The sequence below is a fragment of the Sesamum indicum genome, linkage group LG7 (assembly GCF_000512975.1).
Source record: "Sesamum indicum cultivar Zhongzhi No. 13 linkage group LG7, S_indicum_v1.0, whole genome shotgun sequence".
NCBI lineage: Eukaryota > Viridiplantae > Streptophyta > Magnoliopsida > Lamiales > Pedaliaceae > Sesamum > Sesamum indicum.
Window position 1 is genome coordinate 3,019,353 of NC_026151.1, and position 15,997 is coordinate 3,035,349.

A 15,997-nucleotide genomic window follows, 5' to 3' on the forward strand; every position below is an offset into this window, starting at 1 on the left:
TTTTTCCAATTTGCGTCCATATATTTGAGGGGCATTATGGACATTTTACTCGTGTCGGTCGGCCACTCTCGATTGTCTTATTGAATCTTGATTGTCAATCTAGATATAAAGGTGGGGTCCAACGATATGGTGTGACCAATAATTGATTTGAATCAAAATAAAAAATGTATTAGGTTGGTATTTTACCTTCATTTTTCAGTCTTTTTTCTAGGGGAGGAAACATCAAAGTGTATTATTATTTTTTGAAATAAAATAATAATTCAAATTAAAAAATAATAAAAGACGTTAAATTGTATCTAATATAAATAAATTTAATTAAACTTAGTATTTTTATTTATGTAAAAATAAATAATGGGACCAAAAATAAAATTTTTACGCCAAATTTCCCTAAAAAAGGGTTACCTCATGTGACCATTTCCCTCGAATCAAGTACTTAAAGATCATGTGCCACGTATGTGACTCCTGCTAATCTGCCATTCTTTTTTTAGTAAATTACATTAACACCTACTGCGGTTATGACAAAATGCAGAAATATTCTTTATTTTTTTGTAAAATTATAGTTAAACGCCTCCAAGGCAATATTTTTCAGAAGGTATAAGGTATTTCTGTAAGTTTTGCTTTTGAATAGGGAGTGTAATTGTAATTACAACTATAACTTTTAAGGAGTCAAACTGTAATTTTAATAAAAAATAGGGAGTATTTTATGTGTTTTAGCCTAATTTCAAAAAGTAAAAATATAATTTAGCATGATGAGGGATAATGAATGAGGATGAGGGCATCAAAGGAATTTCCTCATAAGGATAGCCGTTGGATCCAATGAGGGTGCAATATGTCTAATTTGCCCTTCAGAAGGAGAATAATAACCATAGAAGAAGCGTTATGGGAAGAGTGAAATTGTAATTTTAACTCTCTTACCATAATGCATATGAGAATCTAATTCTATGGTGTACGTACTTTACGTCTGGAATATGTGGCTGCATTTGACGCAACAATACAGAATAACAATATTTAATACATACCTTTTTCATTAAAACACACTACAAATATTATCTTTTTATTTCACTTTCCAAATTAATATTTTAAATTTAATTATCTAATTAATTTCCCGGATTTCGTATATTGGAAATTATAGTTCCTTCCAAATAAGTAAAAAAAAAAATCACCTAAAAAACTAATTTTTTTTAGATATAAAATGAGGTTAATTTTTTATTTGAGAACTAAGCAGTAGTAAAAAATATATAAGTATTTGAGAATCGTAGAAGCAAAGAGATGTAAAAAAGTAGGCAAAGTGTTCCACATTATTTGCAAATGAGTAGCTTAAGTGGCTTTTAAGCTCCAAGATCTTCCCTCCCTAACGAGATGACTTTTTAAGTGGTGTGGTGTGGAGGCTTGAATTCGAATTTAGAGGCTTTACCCCATCACTTGAAAAGGATACAAAGGCCACAGTCTGGCCTTATCTGCCAGTTGCGTTTTTATTTTTGATGCATCCCCATTTCAACTTGGGAAAAAGTAAGCCACTCATCATCACCCTTCCCGAATATTTGACTGCTTTTGAGCACGAAATTTTATTCAAATTCGACTTGATCAAATTTAAATCCATTATATAATAAGTGTAATATATTTATCATATGATTGGATTGGTTCGATCGAATCATATTCGAGTACAAATTTTCTTAACAATTACATAATGTTTTGGGCAAATTAGAACTAGTTCCCGATATTTAATATAATTATGAATATTTATTTATTATTTAAAAAATTATAAATATTTCATGATATTTGATAAAATTATGTATTGTCTTGTCGGATGTTTGAAATGATCAACTTTACCTTTAGTGTTAAAAGAAATTCCAACAAAATGAATGAAAATTATAGAAAAGAAGTATTCAAAATTTTTTAAAAAATAATAAAATTATAATTCATAGTTCACAAGGGTATTTTGATCAATTTTATCTAAAAAAATGGATGAAAATTTAATAAAAACTAACAAATTAAACTAATTGTTAAACAACCTTTAAAATCAACGAGTACTAATAATTTTTCAAACAATGAGAAAAATTCATTATAATTTACCAAGTCTTTAAGTATTTTATACCGATTATCACAAACACTCTATACACACTCATCACCATACTTGAGCCATTGAACGAGCAACCACATGCACATATACATCATTTTTCCCATTCAACTATATATAAGTGTCGTAAAAATTGAATGATTTGTGTTTATAATTATTTTTCAAATAAGGTGATCATAATGTATTTATTAGTGAAATATTGACTGTTGATTATAACTTATTTATTGAATCCCATTAGCGTACAACAATATTACATCCTATTTGTACGCATCGAAAAGACTAATAACTCATTTTCAGTTACGTTACCAAAATCTTAAATTATATTTTTTAGCACTCGTATAAAATTCTTAATAGAAAAGTTCATTTTTTCAGTGTACCTAATCAAGAAAGATAGCGTCTCTTTAAATAACTGTAAAGAATTTCACCGCTATGATAAATTTATGCCTTAAATAAAAACTCACAACGTAGTAATAAACTCAATTACAAATATATCATATAAATGCATAAATTGTACGTAATATTACAATTAAATTTATTAATAATGTATTGCAAATATTAAATAAATATCAAATTAAAAAAAGGCACGTTAGGTTAAAATAAAGTAGTGGAAAATAGTTTAACAAAAAAATTGAGTAAATAAGTTTATCTATGTGTTAGATTAGTACTTAAATTTGAATATATTGAATGATACAGTAATAAATAAAAAATAATTTAAAAAACAGTTGAAATACTTCTTTTTCCATAAAAATATATAAATTATTATTTAAATAAAAATACACAGAAAAAGGCTAATCAATTTTGGACCATTGGTGATGCAACTTTACTGGATTCGCGTTGCATGCATCTTTACTGTGGGCCCGTTTGGCGTGCCCTCTACGTGATGCTTATTCTGCTGGCCCCACCCTATTTAACCCATTTTTACACCGCCAGTCACATTATATAAACTCCACGACAGTTGCAAGAAAACGCACAGCACAAACTCACCTCTCTGCAATGGCAAACCCTAAGGTTTACTTCGACATCACAATTGGCGGCCAACCCGCCGGACGGATCGTGATGGAGCTCTTCGCCGAAACGACGCCTCGCACGGCGGAGAACTTCCGCGCCCTCTGCACAGGCGAGAAGGGCGTGGGACGCTCCGGCAAGAAACTCCACTTCAAGGGCTCAACTTTCCACCGGGTGATCCCGGGGTTCATGTGCCAGGGGGGCGACTTCACGGCGGGGAACGGGACGGGAGGAGAATCCATCTACGGCTCGAAATTCGCGGATGAGAACTTCATCAAGAAGCACACGGGGCCGGGAATCCTGTCGATGGCGAACGCGGGGCCAAACACGAACGGGTCGCAGTTCTTCATCTGCACGGCAAAAACGGCGTGGCTTGACGGGAAGCACGTGGTGTTTGGGCAGGTGGTGGAGGGGATGGACGTGGTGAAGGGTGTTGAGAAGGTGGGATCGTCTTCCGGGCGAACGGCGAAGCCCGTAGTGATTGCTGACTGCGGTCAGCTGGCTTGAGTTGATTGAAGAGTGGTAATAATAGCGATCCCAATAAAGTGGGGCATGGTTTGCTTATGTGGAATTATCTGAGCTTAATTGTGGATGGAATGAGAAGTTGCACTTGCAAATTTCTCCAAATCTCCTATAGTTAATTTGTGTTTTCATTTTCCATTGAAAAAATATGATTGTTTTGGGTATTGATTTAATATAATAATTTCATTAGTTAAACATATTCTCTTTTAACAAAATTATACTTTTAATTCTATAAAATACTTTAAAAAGGCCTCAAAATTTATGGATTAAGTTTTGAAATAATTTAAAATTTTCATATCTTGTAACAGTTTCTTCTGTAGTTATAAAAGAGTTTTTGGAATTTATGATGCTAAAAACCCCACAAGAAAATGTCCAAACAGTCCCGGGTTTAAGCTACTATATATATATATATATTTCATTAATCAAAATTTTCATTATAAATATTAAAAGTAATTAAATATAACAATGCATTTCGTGTTTATTTTAAAATTATTAACAACAATTAAAAATAATAATATTTTTTATATCAAGTATAGTGCTGTAGGCCCATACTAAAAATCGAAATCGTATGAAATTAAACTAATGATGGGCCATGTCATTGGGCTGAATTTCAATAAAAGCAGCCCAAATTCTTCTACAGTAAGAATGTGAAATGGGTAGAGCGTAGACGTCCGGATCGGGTGTGGGTGGGTTGAACCCTCCACCACGCACACCCAACAAAACGATACATCCATAAATAAATCCAAGTAAAGACGTACGACTTTCCTCCTCCCTCCTCAGATTATTAAAGAAATCGTGATACGTCTGACCGTTTCTCTTCTCACAAGTCACCTTGCCTCAAATGACGTTTATTTACTCTATTGTTAGGGAATGGTTTTACAGCTGAAAAAGTCAAATTGCAGTTGTTACCCTTTTGCCTAGTTGTTTCGGGCGTTTCTGACAATGACAGACTGAATAATGCAACACACGCTTTTTCCGCTTCTTCTTCTCAAAATATAACATTATATTCAAAATTATCGAGATCGAGACTAATAGTTCATACTACGTCACTAATTACTAGAACATTATCGTGCAGAAACAACTCCCTCTGATACGTTTACGTGTTGCAAACCAATCCCTAATATAAGTTGATAGAGGAATTCCTTATGAATATTTTATGCAGTATTCATTTTCAAATGATAGCTTTGATGGATAAATATCATTCACAAGTTTTGTAATATTTTTATTTAAATTACACGTCACCTCAAAATAACGTATATTAAAGATATTTGTCAGTAAATCCCAATATTCTCTTGTTACGAAATATAAAAAAACAAAAAATGAAAAGATGACTTATGATTTTGATTTTGGAAAAAGTACAAATGAAGTGTTGATAGAACATTGACTTCACTAACTTTTGTTTCTTTAATTTAGAAGAATGAATAGTTTAAAGGTTGATGGATTTGTTCAAAGATGTACCTAATCTCTTACTCCATTTTTGGTGCATTCTTTTCATCACAATTAAGCACTTTAAATATTATGGGATTTGTAATTTTTTTAATTTATATTACATTAAATTATGCCAACCAATTCAACAAACGCTTGTGATTATTTTTTTTTTAAAAAAAAAAGAATGAGAAAATAAAGAAAAAAATTACAGTCAATCATAATCTTCTAGAGAGAAAAGGGTACTAAAATAGTGTACAATAATAGTAACATATAATATTATTTGAAAATTTATTTATTTTTAATACCAATCAGACTATTATTTTTATTTATTTATTTATTTTTACAGAGACAATTCATTATTACATTCAAATATTAAAAATATATCAATATGAAATAAATTAATTCTTAAAAATAAAACTAAAGATAAATTACAATGAGCTCTCTTGTAGTTTACCCATTGGTCTACCCTGTAAGATTTTCATCATTTATTATGTAAACTATGAATTATAAATTTATTTATAATTAAAATTTTTTGAATTTTTTTTATTGATTAAGTGCATATCTTTTTTCAAAAGTTTTCAAAATTTTTCATCTATCTGTTCGATACTTTTACAAGTTTTAATTAAAAATAAAAAGAGAATTAACAATTCTAGACCCCATTTAAAAATTATTTCATTTCATAAAAATCAAGAATATTTATAATTTTTTTAATAATAAAAATTAACTATAATTATATTAAATTTAAAAAAAAAAGTCGTGATGATTTACTCTAAAAATAAATTATAATTTTGAAAGAACCTACTCCTCACATGTATTTTAAAGAAATGGAACCGTAGAGTAGGATTTCGCCAACACTACAGTAGAGAGCTTTGATTTGAAAAAGTAAAAAAGGAGACCTCAAACAGAACAAGACAAGGAAAAAAAGCTGGTCAAACCGTAATATGATTATAGTATTTACGTGAGACGAAGACAAAGGGGCAGAATAGTCAACCAAATCCTCCGACGACTGACAGCAACCACCGCCGGGGGTCTGACTCCGTAGCAGTAGTAGCTCCATACAATAAATTTTTCCACTTGTTTTGCAAATTTGACAAAGGAAAAAACGAAAGAAAAGATTTTTATTTTTGTGGGAAACAAAAGAGAAAGTCAAGAGTTCACTGCTGCTGACCCGTATTCCGTGTCCTTTTTCTTGGGCAATTTTTTTTTCTTTTTCCGGGTTCATTAAATTCAATGAATTCCATTTAGTTTAATGAAATCTGATCCAATCCCAATCTCTAATCAGATTTGCTGCGCCCATTTCACGCGGTTTTAGTGCCATTTTGCCAGTTAGTATACTCTCTTCTTTCTTTCCCGTTTCTCTGACCATTTCTGGACAGGTATGATTAATCGTTCCAAGATTTTGATTTTTTTTCTTGATTTTTGCGATTAATTGAGTGAAATTTTCAGGTGGGCATGCTCTGGAACTGATTATCTTTTGTTTTTTGGGTTGAAGGTTTTGTTTCTTCTTTTTTGTATGTGAATAGGTGTGGATTTGTGTATACAATGGGAGGGGTTTGTTCAGGAGGAACTGTAAAGAAAAGTAGGAAATCAGTGGAGGTTGAGCATGAGAAGAGTTCTGGGTTTTCAGGGAAGCTGAAGTCCATGGGGAGTTTCGGTAAGAAGAAGAACAATGATGATTCTTACACATACCATGATGAAATTGATGTTTTTGAGAAGGGCCCGCATAATAATTTGTATGATTCCGGTGAGCTCAACCTGTCGATTTCCCGTGAATTGAAGCCATCAACGCCAGCCAGAACACCAGCCAATAAGGTATCTATCTGTGATATAAGTGTAGATTACGTACTTTTGTGTCTTTCGTATGCGATTTTGATTTTGAGCTTGATGTGATGCGTGAAGAACGTGAGTGGGTTCACAATTTTGATTGTGAGAAAAAAATTCAGTGGTTCGAGTTTGAAGATTTGGTGGGATGGATTTCATAGACTAAGTTTGAGAATTGCGATTGTAGTTATGAGTTATGATGTTCTTTGCAGACAGGGAATAGTTTGATCAAGTTAAAGTGGTTGTATTGGACAATTTCGATTGTGATACTGCAAGCTTGTTTTTATGTTTGATGGTTGAATAATAGTTTAATCTTATGAGAATGAATAAGCATTTGTTATAGCCTTGGGAAAGAGCTTAAGCCAGACTGATTCATGGTGGATGTGAGTCGCCATCCGCAAACAATCTCGTTATTTCTGTTCTTTTCTGTGTCTGCAGACTAGACCATGCATTTACCAAAGTCAGGGAGAATCATTTAGAAATACCGGGCCTGTTACTAACCAGATTAACTGCATCAGTGCTTTGATTGTGTGAGCCAAATTTTGGAGGTGTAATCATCTTTGGCAGCAATTTCTGTAGGTTCATCGTTAACTCTGAATGGGCCATCTATTATTGCAAATATGGCTATGTCGGTGTGACACAAGCTCCTCGCATCTATTGTCATTTACTGCTTCTCTAGAGAGACTAAGATGATAGCACAAACACTTTTTCTTGCTTGTACTTTTCCTTTAATCTTATATGTCATTTCTTTTACTTGTTAGTAAAGAATCAAAGCTCCAAATGTTTTGCACTGACATTAAGGTTAGTTGTTTTTTATGATAGGCACCTCAAACGACATCTTTTCTTGGAAAGGCGGGTATAGTAGGGCTAGAGAAAGCAGTGGAAGTTCTAGATACTCTAGGCAGCAGCATGACAAATTTGAATTCTGGTGGATTTACGACTGGAGTGACGTCTAGGGGAAATAAAATTTCTATACTTGCATTCGAAGTTGCCAATACCATAGCCAAAGGCGCAAACTTGTTGCAGTCTCTATCTGAAGAAAATGTCCAGTTTCTAAAAAAGGAAATCTTGAATTCAGAAGGAGTGCGACAGCTGGTTTCGACAGATATGGATGAGCTCCTCAGGATTGCAGCTGCTGACAAAAGGTATCAAGCTATTTGTCTATTCTTGCTTACAATTCTCTCTCTTTCTCTATCTGCGCCCCGCCAATTTCCCCTATGATTCATCACCCCCGTTAGAATTGTTTTTCTTTTGTTAATTATTTTCATACTTATGCAGGGATGAATTTGATGTTTTCTCTCGCGAGGTAATTAGATTTGGAAATCTGTGTAAAGACCCACAATGGCACAATCTAGATAGATTTTTTTCTAAGTAAGTGAACAATTCCTGTAAATAAGCCTACTCATTTCGGTCCCGAAGAACGACACTCACTGAAACACCTCTTGGCTTGCTAGGTTGGACTCAGATCCCGAAGTTAATAAACAGCCAAGAGAAGAGGCAGAAATGACTATGCAAGAACTGACCACTTTGGCCCAACATACCTCTGTGAGTAAAATCCTCTCCTATAGGTTCTATTACTGTCGTGTTCTCCATTTTCTTACTGGATGCCTACAGCACACTAGTTTTGGGATTTCATGTTTTCCATATTTCCGCACACTGAATTTCTGTAATATACTATTCTGTTTCTAAATGTTTTGTTAAAATGTACTGCCATTTCCTATAGTAGAACATGTTAGGCATTTCTTCTGTCAAGGTTTGCTCGCAACGTTGTGAAAACATTTGCCCTCACAGGCCAGCTGACCTTTCTAGTTAAAGAAGAGAGGGAAAAGGCTCGTTAATTGTGTGCTTGAAACTTTTACATTCTCTTTCGTTTATATAACAAATACTCTGTCAACTACCACAATAGTTTTATCTTTCTAACCCAAGATATGCATTTCCACTGTTGTTATAATGACAACTACGGTAGGCATATGCAACGTATTTGCTGATTTGTTGAAGTTGAATAAGTACGCCTCCAATAAATTTACACATGATTGATGATATGAAACTTTGAAAATAAACACAAAAAAAACTAATGATTTGTAGGTAACTCAAATTTTAAACCAGCCATGTGCGATTAATTAAAGATAATACTTACATCTCTTGACTGTTCATATATTGAAAAGTTGAAGCCTCAATTTTGTCTATTAGTGATGAAAAGCTCAATGCTGCTGCATGTGCAGGAATTGTATCATGAGTTGCATGCTTTGGACAGATTTGAGCAAGATTATCAGCGGAAGCTAGAGGAAGTAGATTCATTGCACCTTCCTCGAAAAGGTTTGATGTTTCCGTAATTTAAAGGAAACTCCTGTCAGACTGATTATAGCTTTAGCATACCCTGTTACTCTGTGTCTGCCTCGGACCTCTTCTGGCAAAAGGTGAGTTATCTTAATTTGTTAACATATATTTTCGTAATTGTAGGAGAGTCTCTCGCAATGTTACAAAGTGAGCTAAAACATCAACGCAAACTTGTAAGGAGCTTGAAAAAGAAATCTCTTTGGTCTAAAAGTTTGGAGCAGGTACTTAAACTTTCACATTCATATTTTGAGGAGCACTTGCTCTCGATCATGTTGGATTGCTTACATCATTATCTTCTGATCGTTTAGGTAATTTGGAAAATAGAATCATGAAATTAATATAATGAACAGCGCTAATTCAACCTCATATCTAACCTGTAGATTGTGGAGAAACTTGTTGACATAGTCACCTTCATTCATCAAGAAATTTCAGATGTGTTCGGAAGTAATGGTATGAATACGTGTTTTTTATATTATTTGTTCCTTTCCTTTTCTTGTACTTATCCTCTTCATATCAAGAAAAGTGGGATAATATCAGTTGCTTGGAAACCGAAGACTTGAGTCCTTTATGTTAAACATCATTTTTTTGCTGTGTTGATAATGAACTTTAGATAATAAACCTCTCTTACTTTTTATTCATTAATATGGCAGGGTTGCAGCCACCCGGAAAGGTTTCTGCTAATAAACCAGAAAGACTAGGTGTTGCCGGTCTCGCTTTACATTATGCTAACATAATCACTCAAATCGATAACGTTGTGAGTTCATCAAAGACCTTAGTTCTTTCAATGTAACACATGTTTGTTTGCTTTCACTAATAGAACTTCATCTTGATTGAATTCTTTATTAAAGGCTTCACGCCCAACTTCTCTTCCTCCGAGCATGAGAGATACATTGTACAATGGTTTGCCACCAACTGTCAAGGCTGCCCTTCGCTCCCGACTACAGACCGACGAGAAGGAAGAGGTATGTTCTCCCAGCGACTTCACCTTATTGCCTTTTCCTTTTCTCACTATTCCTTTAAGCTGTGTTTGGATCTTGAACACTACTGGGGCAATACAGAGAGAACTTTGTCTTGCACAATTGTTTTAGTTTAAATTGCTCGAAAATTGCATCCGTTTTTTAGGTTTCTTGTAATCATGTCTAGATTTGCCGATATCCTCGATCTTTTAGAGGACCTTTGTGCATGTCATTTTAATTTCACATTTATAGGGTCTCTAGATTTAGCTGTTTCATTGTACATTTTGCAGCTGACAGTACCTCAAATCAAAGCTGAAATGGAAAAATCTCTGCAGTGGCTCGTCCCGGTAGCAACAGACACTACTAAGTATGGTGCTTTTTCACTGTTTGACAAACGAAAATGAATTCGGCAATGTTTTGTCTTCCCTTCATTCTACCTCATCAACTTTGTCTCAAATTTTTCAGGGCACATCAAGGGTTCGGATGGGTCGGAGAGTGGGCCAACACAGGGTAAGTCAGTCAAAATTTCTTAATTTTCTCTTAAATCTCCATCCCCTTGTTGAAACGCAATCTCCATTTCTTCTTCCTCAACAGTAATGAATTCGGCAAGAAAACAAGCTCGCAAAACAACTTGATCCGCTTGCAGACCCTCTACCATGCTGACAAGCGCAAGGTTGAGTCTTGGATTCTTGAGCTTGTAACTTTGCTTCACCGTCTCATAAGCCTCGTACGATACAGAGACAACGGACTCAAAGCTCAACCAGCACGTTCCCCAACTAACAAAGGATCAAACGGCATTTCTGAAACATTAAGCAGGAGCAACAACGGCAGAATGCATGGAACCCAGCTCTCATCCGAGGACAGAGATCTTCTGGAAGATGTCATGAAAAGAAGGAAGTTCGTTCCGGGACTTAGCAAAAGCCAAGAATTTGTGATGGCAAAGAAGAAGAAGAATAAGATTTTTGCATTGAGTAGGAGCACTGGTAGCTCCCCTCGACGAGGAATGAAACATCAACAGGGCGATGTTCTGGATATATTAGACGGTCTAGATTCGTCGTTTGCAGTTCCCAGGTGAGATCTCAGATGAAGTGCTTATTCTTTTATTTGATTCAGCTCAAAGTATATGAATTTCGGGGCCTAGTGTATATAGCCTGATGACTGTTGTATATTTTTTTGGAACAACATAGCCATACCGTAAGTAATATGCTATCGCGTGTTATTTTTATATATTAAAAATTTTGTATCTGGAGGAAAATTCTGCGTTTTATGGAAAGTCGTCGTCCCGACTCCACTCTTTGATGGAAAATAAAGGCTATTTGATGATAGAGTAGGAGGAGAAATGCAGAGGCAGACGCTCAATGCCATAATTCTTGCTTTTGCTACTGTTGGAAGAAAACAGCAATAAATCAAAAGCAAATATTCATCCGGATTGTTATGGAAATTTTCAACAATTCCCAATTTCGAATTTGGGGTGTTTGCATAAACCTAAATTAGATGCTTTTTAGATTATAGCTTACAAAATTAAGTTAAATGCAGGTGTTTTGAAATACAACTTCTAATTATGTCTCTCTTAAAATTAAATTAATTTAAGTTAAAACCTTTAAGTTGGTGAGAACATGCTTATTATTTCTTTGTCTTAATTATTTTTTGTAGATATAAAAAATACTCAACAATTATTAAAATCTACCTACCTGCTAGGGTGTTTACGTAATTTCACAAATAAACGGGTAATATTTACCTCCAAACATTTTTCTTTTTATATCTTAATCACTTATTCACTTCTTTGAAAAAGTTAAAGCATGACTCTCTTCATCAAACACCCCCCTTGCATCAACCCTCCATTTGGTATTGATTCGTAAAAGGGTAAATTACACTTTTGATCCCTATACATTGTGTTATAATTAATTTTGCTTCTTAAGCTTTTTATGGTATGATCTTAATATCTAATTTTTTATAAACTGTTTACACTCTTGATCTATTCAGTTCAATATTTAACATCTTTAAACCCAATTTTAACACTTGTACTAACCAAATTTAATTCTGACCCAAAATTAACTTCAAGTGTAATTTTCCCGACACACAAAATCTAATCCTAAACCTAAATTTCCTGTTCTAAAAGATAACCTCATTAATTAATGAAGGATTTGTTTGGGGGGAGGGTGTTGATAGGTATGACCAAGTAACAGGGATCAGATTGGTTAAGAAGTGGGCGTCCCAGTTGTCGTAACCAGGCTTGGAGCGGACGCCCCTCTCGCATCTCTTGTTGCGAGCATTTACCACTCATCACATCCCCTTAAAACTTGCCTGAAGGATCATGCTTTTCATTACCGCTCCACCATTTTTTAAACCAAACACCATGTACGCTTCTGCTTGTCCTCTCCCGATGTGGGATTCTTACTTCCCTCCATTCTCTCCCTTTGTCCACAACAAGACGGGTATGGAGCGAGTTTGATTGAATTTGAAACTCGTCTCATTTAATTTTAATTGAATCTAAAACCCATCTGGACCAGCCCCCAGCTCGCTCGTTCCGACTATAATCAGACCCCAGGCTCACTCCATGACTAAATACTTTTATTGGTATTTGTGTTTATATACAGTTGGTTAAACCAGCCCAAAAGTGAATATAAAACATTTAAAAAATAAAAGTTTGGGTTAATTTGATCACACCCCCAATAAAATAATACCAAAAAGTGCTAATGTTTATAACTTATGAAATTAAAAATTGCTAATTCTGTAACGAATAAGACAAAAAATAAAATAGACCTAATTTATGGGACTAAAAATAGTATTTATCCTAAATTTATATATACATCTTAAGTATAGATTAAAGCAAAGATTTGATTCTCCACCTCCGCGTTTTACATATGTTATTAATAGCTCATACTATTAAAATTCTAACTCTGAATAATCCCAACCAAATATTGCACAAATTTACTATTGTCTAGCCCGCCAATCAGGTACAGTAAAAAGACAAGTCGATAAGCTTAATTGACCCATGTCAAATAGTTAACATGTCTAATCAAAGCCACACCAATTTAGCCAAACAAGAACTTGAATAATTTCCTGAGTCTCCATCCGATGTAACATGAAAGCCATGGTACATGCAGTCATATCATGGTAAAAACAAGTGGAGAAAACCACATGACATGCTCCAGTTTTTCATTTTATTTTATTTTTGTTTTCTCCTTCAGTTATCCAAATCTAAGCTCTATTTGGATGTCAAAATTCAACGAATTGTATGTTCTGTATAGAAAACGCTTCAGCCGACCTTTTGGAGTCTCTTAGAGCGACAACAAGGATTGGTCCCCTAGACAACTCCTGGAGTGAAAATGTCGTAATGTTAAAGGGGATCAAGACTCCCAACATGTCATTTTCTCCTATCAGCAAAATCAAGACACATGGAGTTCCCTTATGAACCAATTAATTAAACTTGGCAATTAATAACATTCCTTCTGTGTTCCGTTACAAATTAATAAAATAAACTAACGGTAATTGAGGCCAAAACTCTAATGAATTTTTCACAGCAGATGAGTTTCTTGAATCGCTGAGGTGGTTAAAGATATCCTCTCTACCTGGAGGTTACTTTAGGAATAAAGATGTCTTTCGCCATTCTTCTTCAGTTACCACGTGTCCTTGTCTGGGTAATTGATGTTTTATTCGATCTCTTGAACTGTTGATGTGGTTTAAGAGGTCCTATTTAAATGTCATTTGGACCATCCACGGATGCCTCGTGGTATGAACCTGATTGTGCTTGGACCTCTATGTTGGTTGGGGGATTTGCATCCCCTGGGCTGCCCTATGAGCCTTTGTGCTCTTTTTCTCGATTCTGAGTTATTTAGGTCTTCTTAGGTCAATTTACTTTCTAGAGGCACCTCCTACCTAACTCACTCAGGCATATTGGGCCTTTATTCGTATTGGATTTCTAGGGCATCATGGGCCCCCTTACTCTGACTAGGTTTCCTTGCCCTTCGAAAGTTTCTTGGGTCATGTATTTTCTTTGGCCTTTCATGAACTCGTTCTTCCTTTATGGTCACTGCATATTTTTGGGCTAATTTATTTACATGAGCATCAATATATATGTATGCTATATGTATACTTTTTTTCTAGATAAAATAGATTACATAAATTTTGCATGTAGTGTGGTGATTTTAAATGAAATAAAAAATACAATAAGATTTGAAATAAAAAATTTGATCTGACAATTGTTTTGGATGCATACTATCAAATAGTGTACATGTCATTCATGGGTTAATTACATTGTTCCACCCTTTATGTGGGTGGAATTTCGATTTTGGTCCATAATGTTTCGTATCCTCGATTTCAGTCCCTAAATTTTTCTTTTTCTTTTTTTTTTTTTTTGTTTGACAAAATTGGTCTGATTATTAGTTTGGCCAATACCCTCTATCGTATAATAAAATAATCAATTTGATTTCAAAATTTTAAGGGTAATTTGAGGGTTGATAAGATAATTGTTTCTCCGAAACAATAATTCTATTCAACCCTTTAACCTAACTCTAGGTCCAACACATTGGGCTTATCAATTGGTAGGCAATATCTAGATCCAGACTCGGACACATACCTATTGAAATAATTTTTTATGACGGATAGAGTCTATATATTAAAATATCCGTGAGTATGAACATTGGTGCGAGTAAATTTTTAATACCCAAAAATGCATTTTTAGTCATTAATTTGATTATTGAATTTATAAACTCTTGCTAAATCAATACACTATTTATACATTCAAATAACTATTTTGTACTTGATTAATTTATACTAATCTAGTATTAATTTATAAACATCATAGTTTTATAAAATTTTAAGCCAAATTGATCCATATATTTAGGGCATTCAAGTGAATGTATCTTATTATTAATAGTCAAGTGTGTTTTTATCTATTTTTATTTAAATTAAATAATTATCAGTTCCCAACCAAACTATCCTAATATTGTGAAAATATACCTCATCACATGTATTAATGTGTGAAAACGTATGAGAATAATTTGATCATAAAAAGATTTAATTAACCTGTAATAAATCGATAATGAGTAAATATAAATTTTTATTTGATTTTTTTGTTAATATCACAAATTCGGTGAATTTTGACTAACGAATGAACTTATTTGTTAGATTAAAGCAGATTTAGAGGTACTAGATATAATTTTTCAAATTACTAAAAATTTACGTATAATTATATTAAATGGTGATAATTACATTCACTTTTTCTAAAGTTTGGTGTAATTACACTAGATTGACTTATTGCATGACAAATAATTTTTTTTCGATTAAATTATCCTTATAACGGCAAGATAGACCTCTGATCCATTAACACATGGAGATGTATGAGGGTAATTCAGTTATAAAAATATTTATTTGACCTGCAATAAATCAGTAATAAGTCAATCAAACATAAATATAGATTATTTTTTCATGTTTTGTTAATATCAACAAGTTGAGTGAATCTTGATTAACGAATAAATTCATTTGTTAGACGAAAGCAAACTTCAGGGATAGTAAATGTAATTTTATATTATATAATTTTTTTACATAATTAGATCAAATCTCGTAAAATGAAAGTAAAATCATTTTTAAATTTTAAGAAAAGGGAGTGGAATTATCCCAATAATAAATCCCACTTCCCAAGGGACTGCAAGATCCAATCAATTTGTATTTGTGTTTATTAGTTCTTAAGTGGCTTGACGTAACGTTTTCCGTTTGGTATCTCCGTCAGAAGTACGTGGCGGTGCGGCGTTTCTTATCAGAATATGAATATTCAAATTCTCACCGTCAACAGAAGAGGATCAGAAAGTCAGAACCATGTGCTCCCCCTCAAATTATGCTTTTCATTAGT

At 33.7% G+C, this 15,997-nt stretch overlaps 2 protein-coding genes across 4 annotated transcripts; both read left to right on the forward strand.

The window, feature by feature from the left end:
- LOC105166051 (peptidyl-prolyl cis-trans isomerase-like) lies at nucleotides 3,027-3,768 on the forward strand. Its single transcript, XM_011085267.2, has one exon. The coding sequence runs from the start codon at nucleotides 3,071-3,073 to the stop codon at nucleotides 3,587-3,589; it is 519 nt and encodes a 172-aa protein (XP_011083569.1). The 5' UTR covers nucleotides 3,027-3,070; the 3' UTR covers nucleotides 3,590-3,768.
- LOC105166052 lies at nucleotides 6,005-11,452 on the forward strand. Of its 3 annotated transcripts, none has more exons than XM_011085269.2 (13): nucleotides 6,005-6,408; nucleotides 6,556-6,844; nucleotides 7,676-7,998; nucleotides 8,132-8,224; nucleotides 8,308-8,398; nucleotides 9,076-9,169; nucleotides 9,314-9,411; nucleotides 9,571-9,640; nucleotides 9,841-9,944; nucleotides 10,039-10,152; nucleotides 10,437-10,513; nucleotides 10,612-10,656; nucleotides 10,741-11,452. In XM_011085269.2, exons 2-13 carry the CDS (start codon nucleotides 6,575-6,577, stop codon nucleotides 11,219-11,221), a joined length of 1,860 nt encoding a protein of 619 aa, XP_011083571.1. In that variant the 5' UTR covers nucleotides 6,005-6,408; nucleotides 6,556-6,574; the 3' UTR covers nucleotides 11,222-11,452. The 3 variants fall into 3 exon arrangements, with proteins under 3 accessions (XP_011083571.1, XP_011083570.1, XP_020550957.1); XM_011085268.2 differs by having other exon boundaries at nucleotides 6,006-6,408; nucleotides 6,525-6,844; XM_020695298.1 differs by lacking the exon at nucleotides 6,005-6,408 and having other exon boundaries at nucleotides 6,711-6,844; nucleotides 7,660-7,998.

Excerpts from the sequence above, each read along its gene's own strand:
- LOC105166051 (XM_011085267.2), top strand. The coding sequence starts at position 3,071 with ATGGCAAACCCTAAGGTTTACTTCGACATCACAATTGGCGGCCAACCC.
- LOC105166052 (XM_011085269.2), top strand. The coding sequence starts at position 6,575 with ATGGGAGGGGTTTGTTCAGGAGGAACTGTAAAGAAAAGTAGGAAATCA. Across the intron at positions 9,412-9,570 it reads GGTCTAAAAGTTTGGAGCAG|ATTGTGGAGAAACTTGTTGA; the intron begins GTACTTAAACTT and ends TCTAACCTGTAG. Across the intron at positions 10,514-10,611 it reads GTAGCAACAGACACTACTAA|GGCACATCAAGGGTTCGGAT; the intron begins GTATGGTGCTTT and ends CAAATTTTTCAG.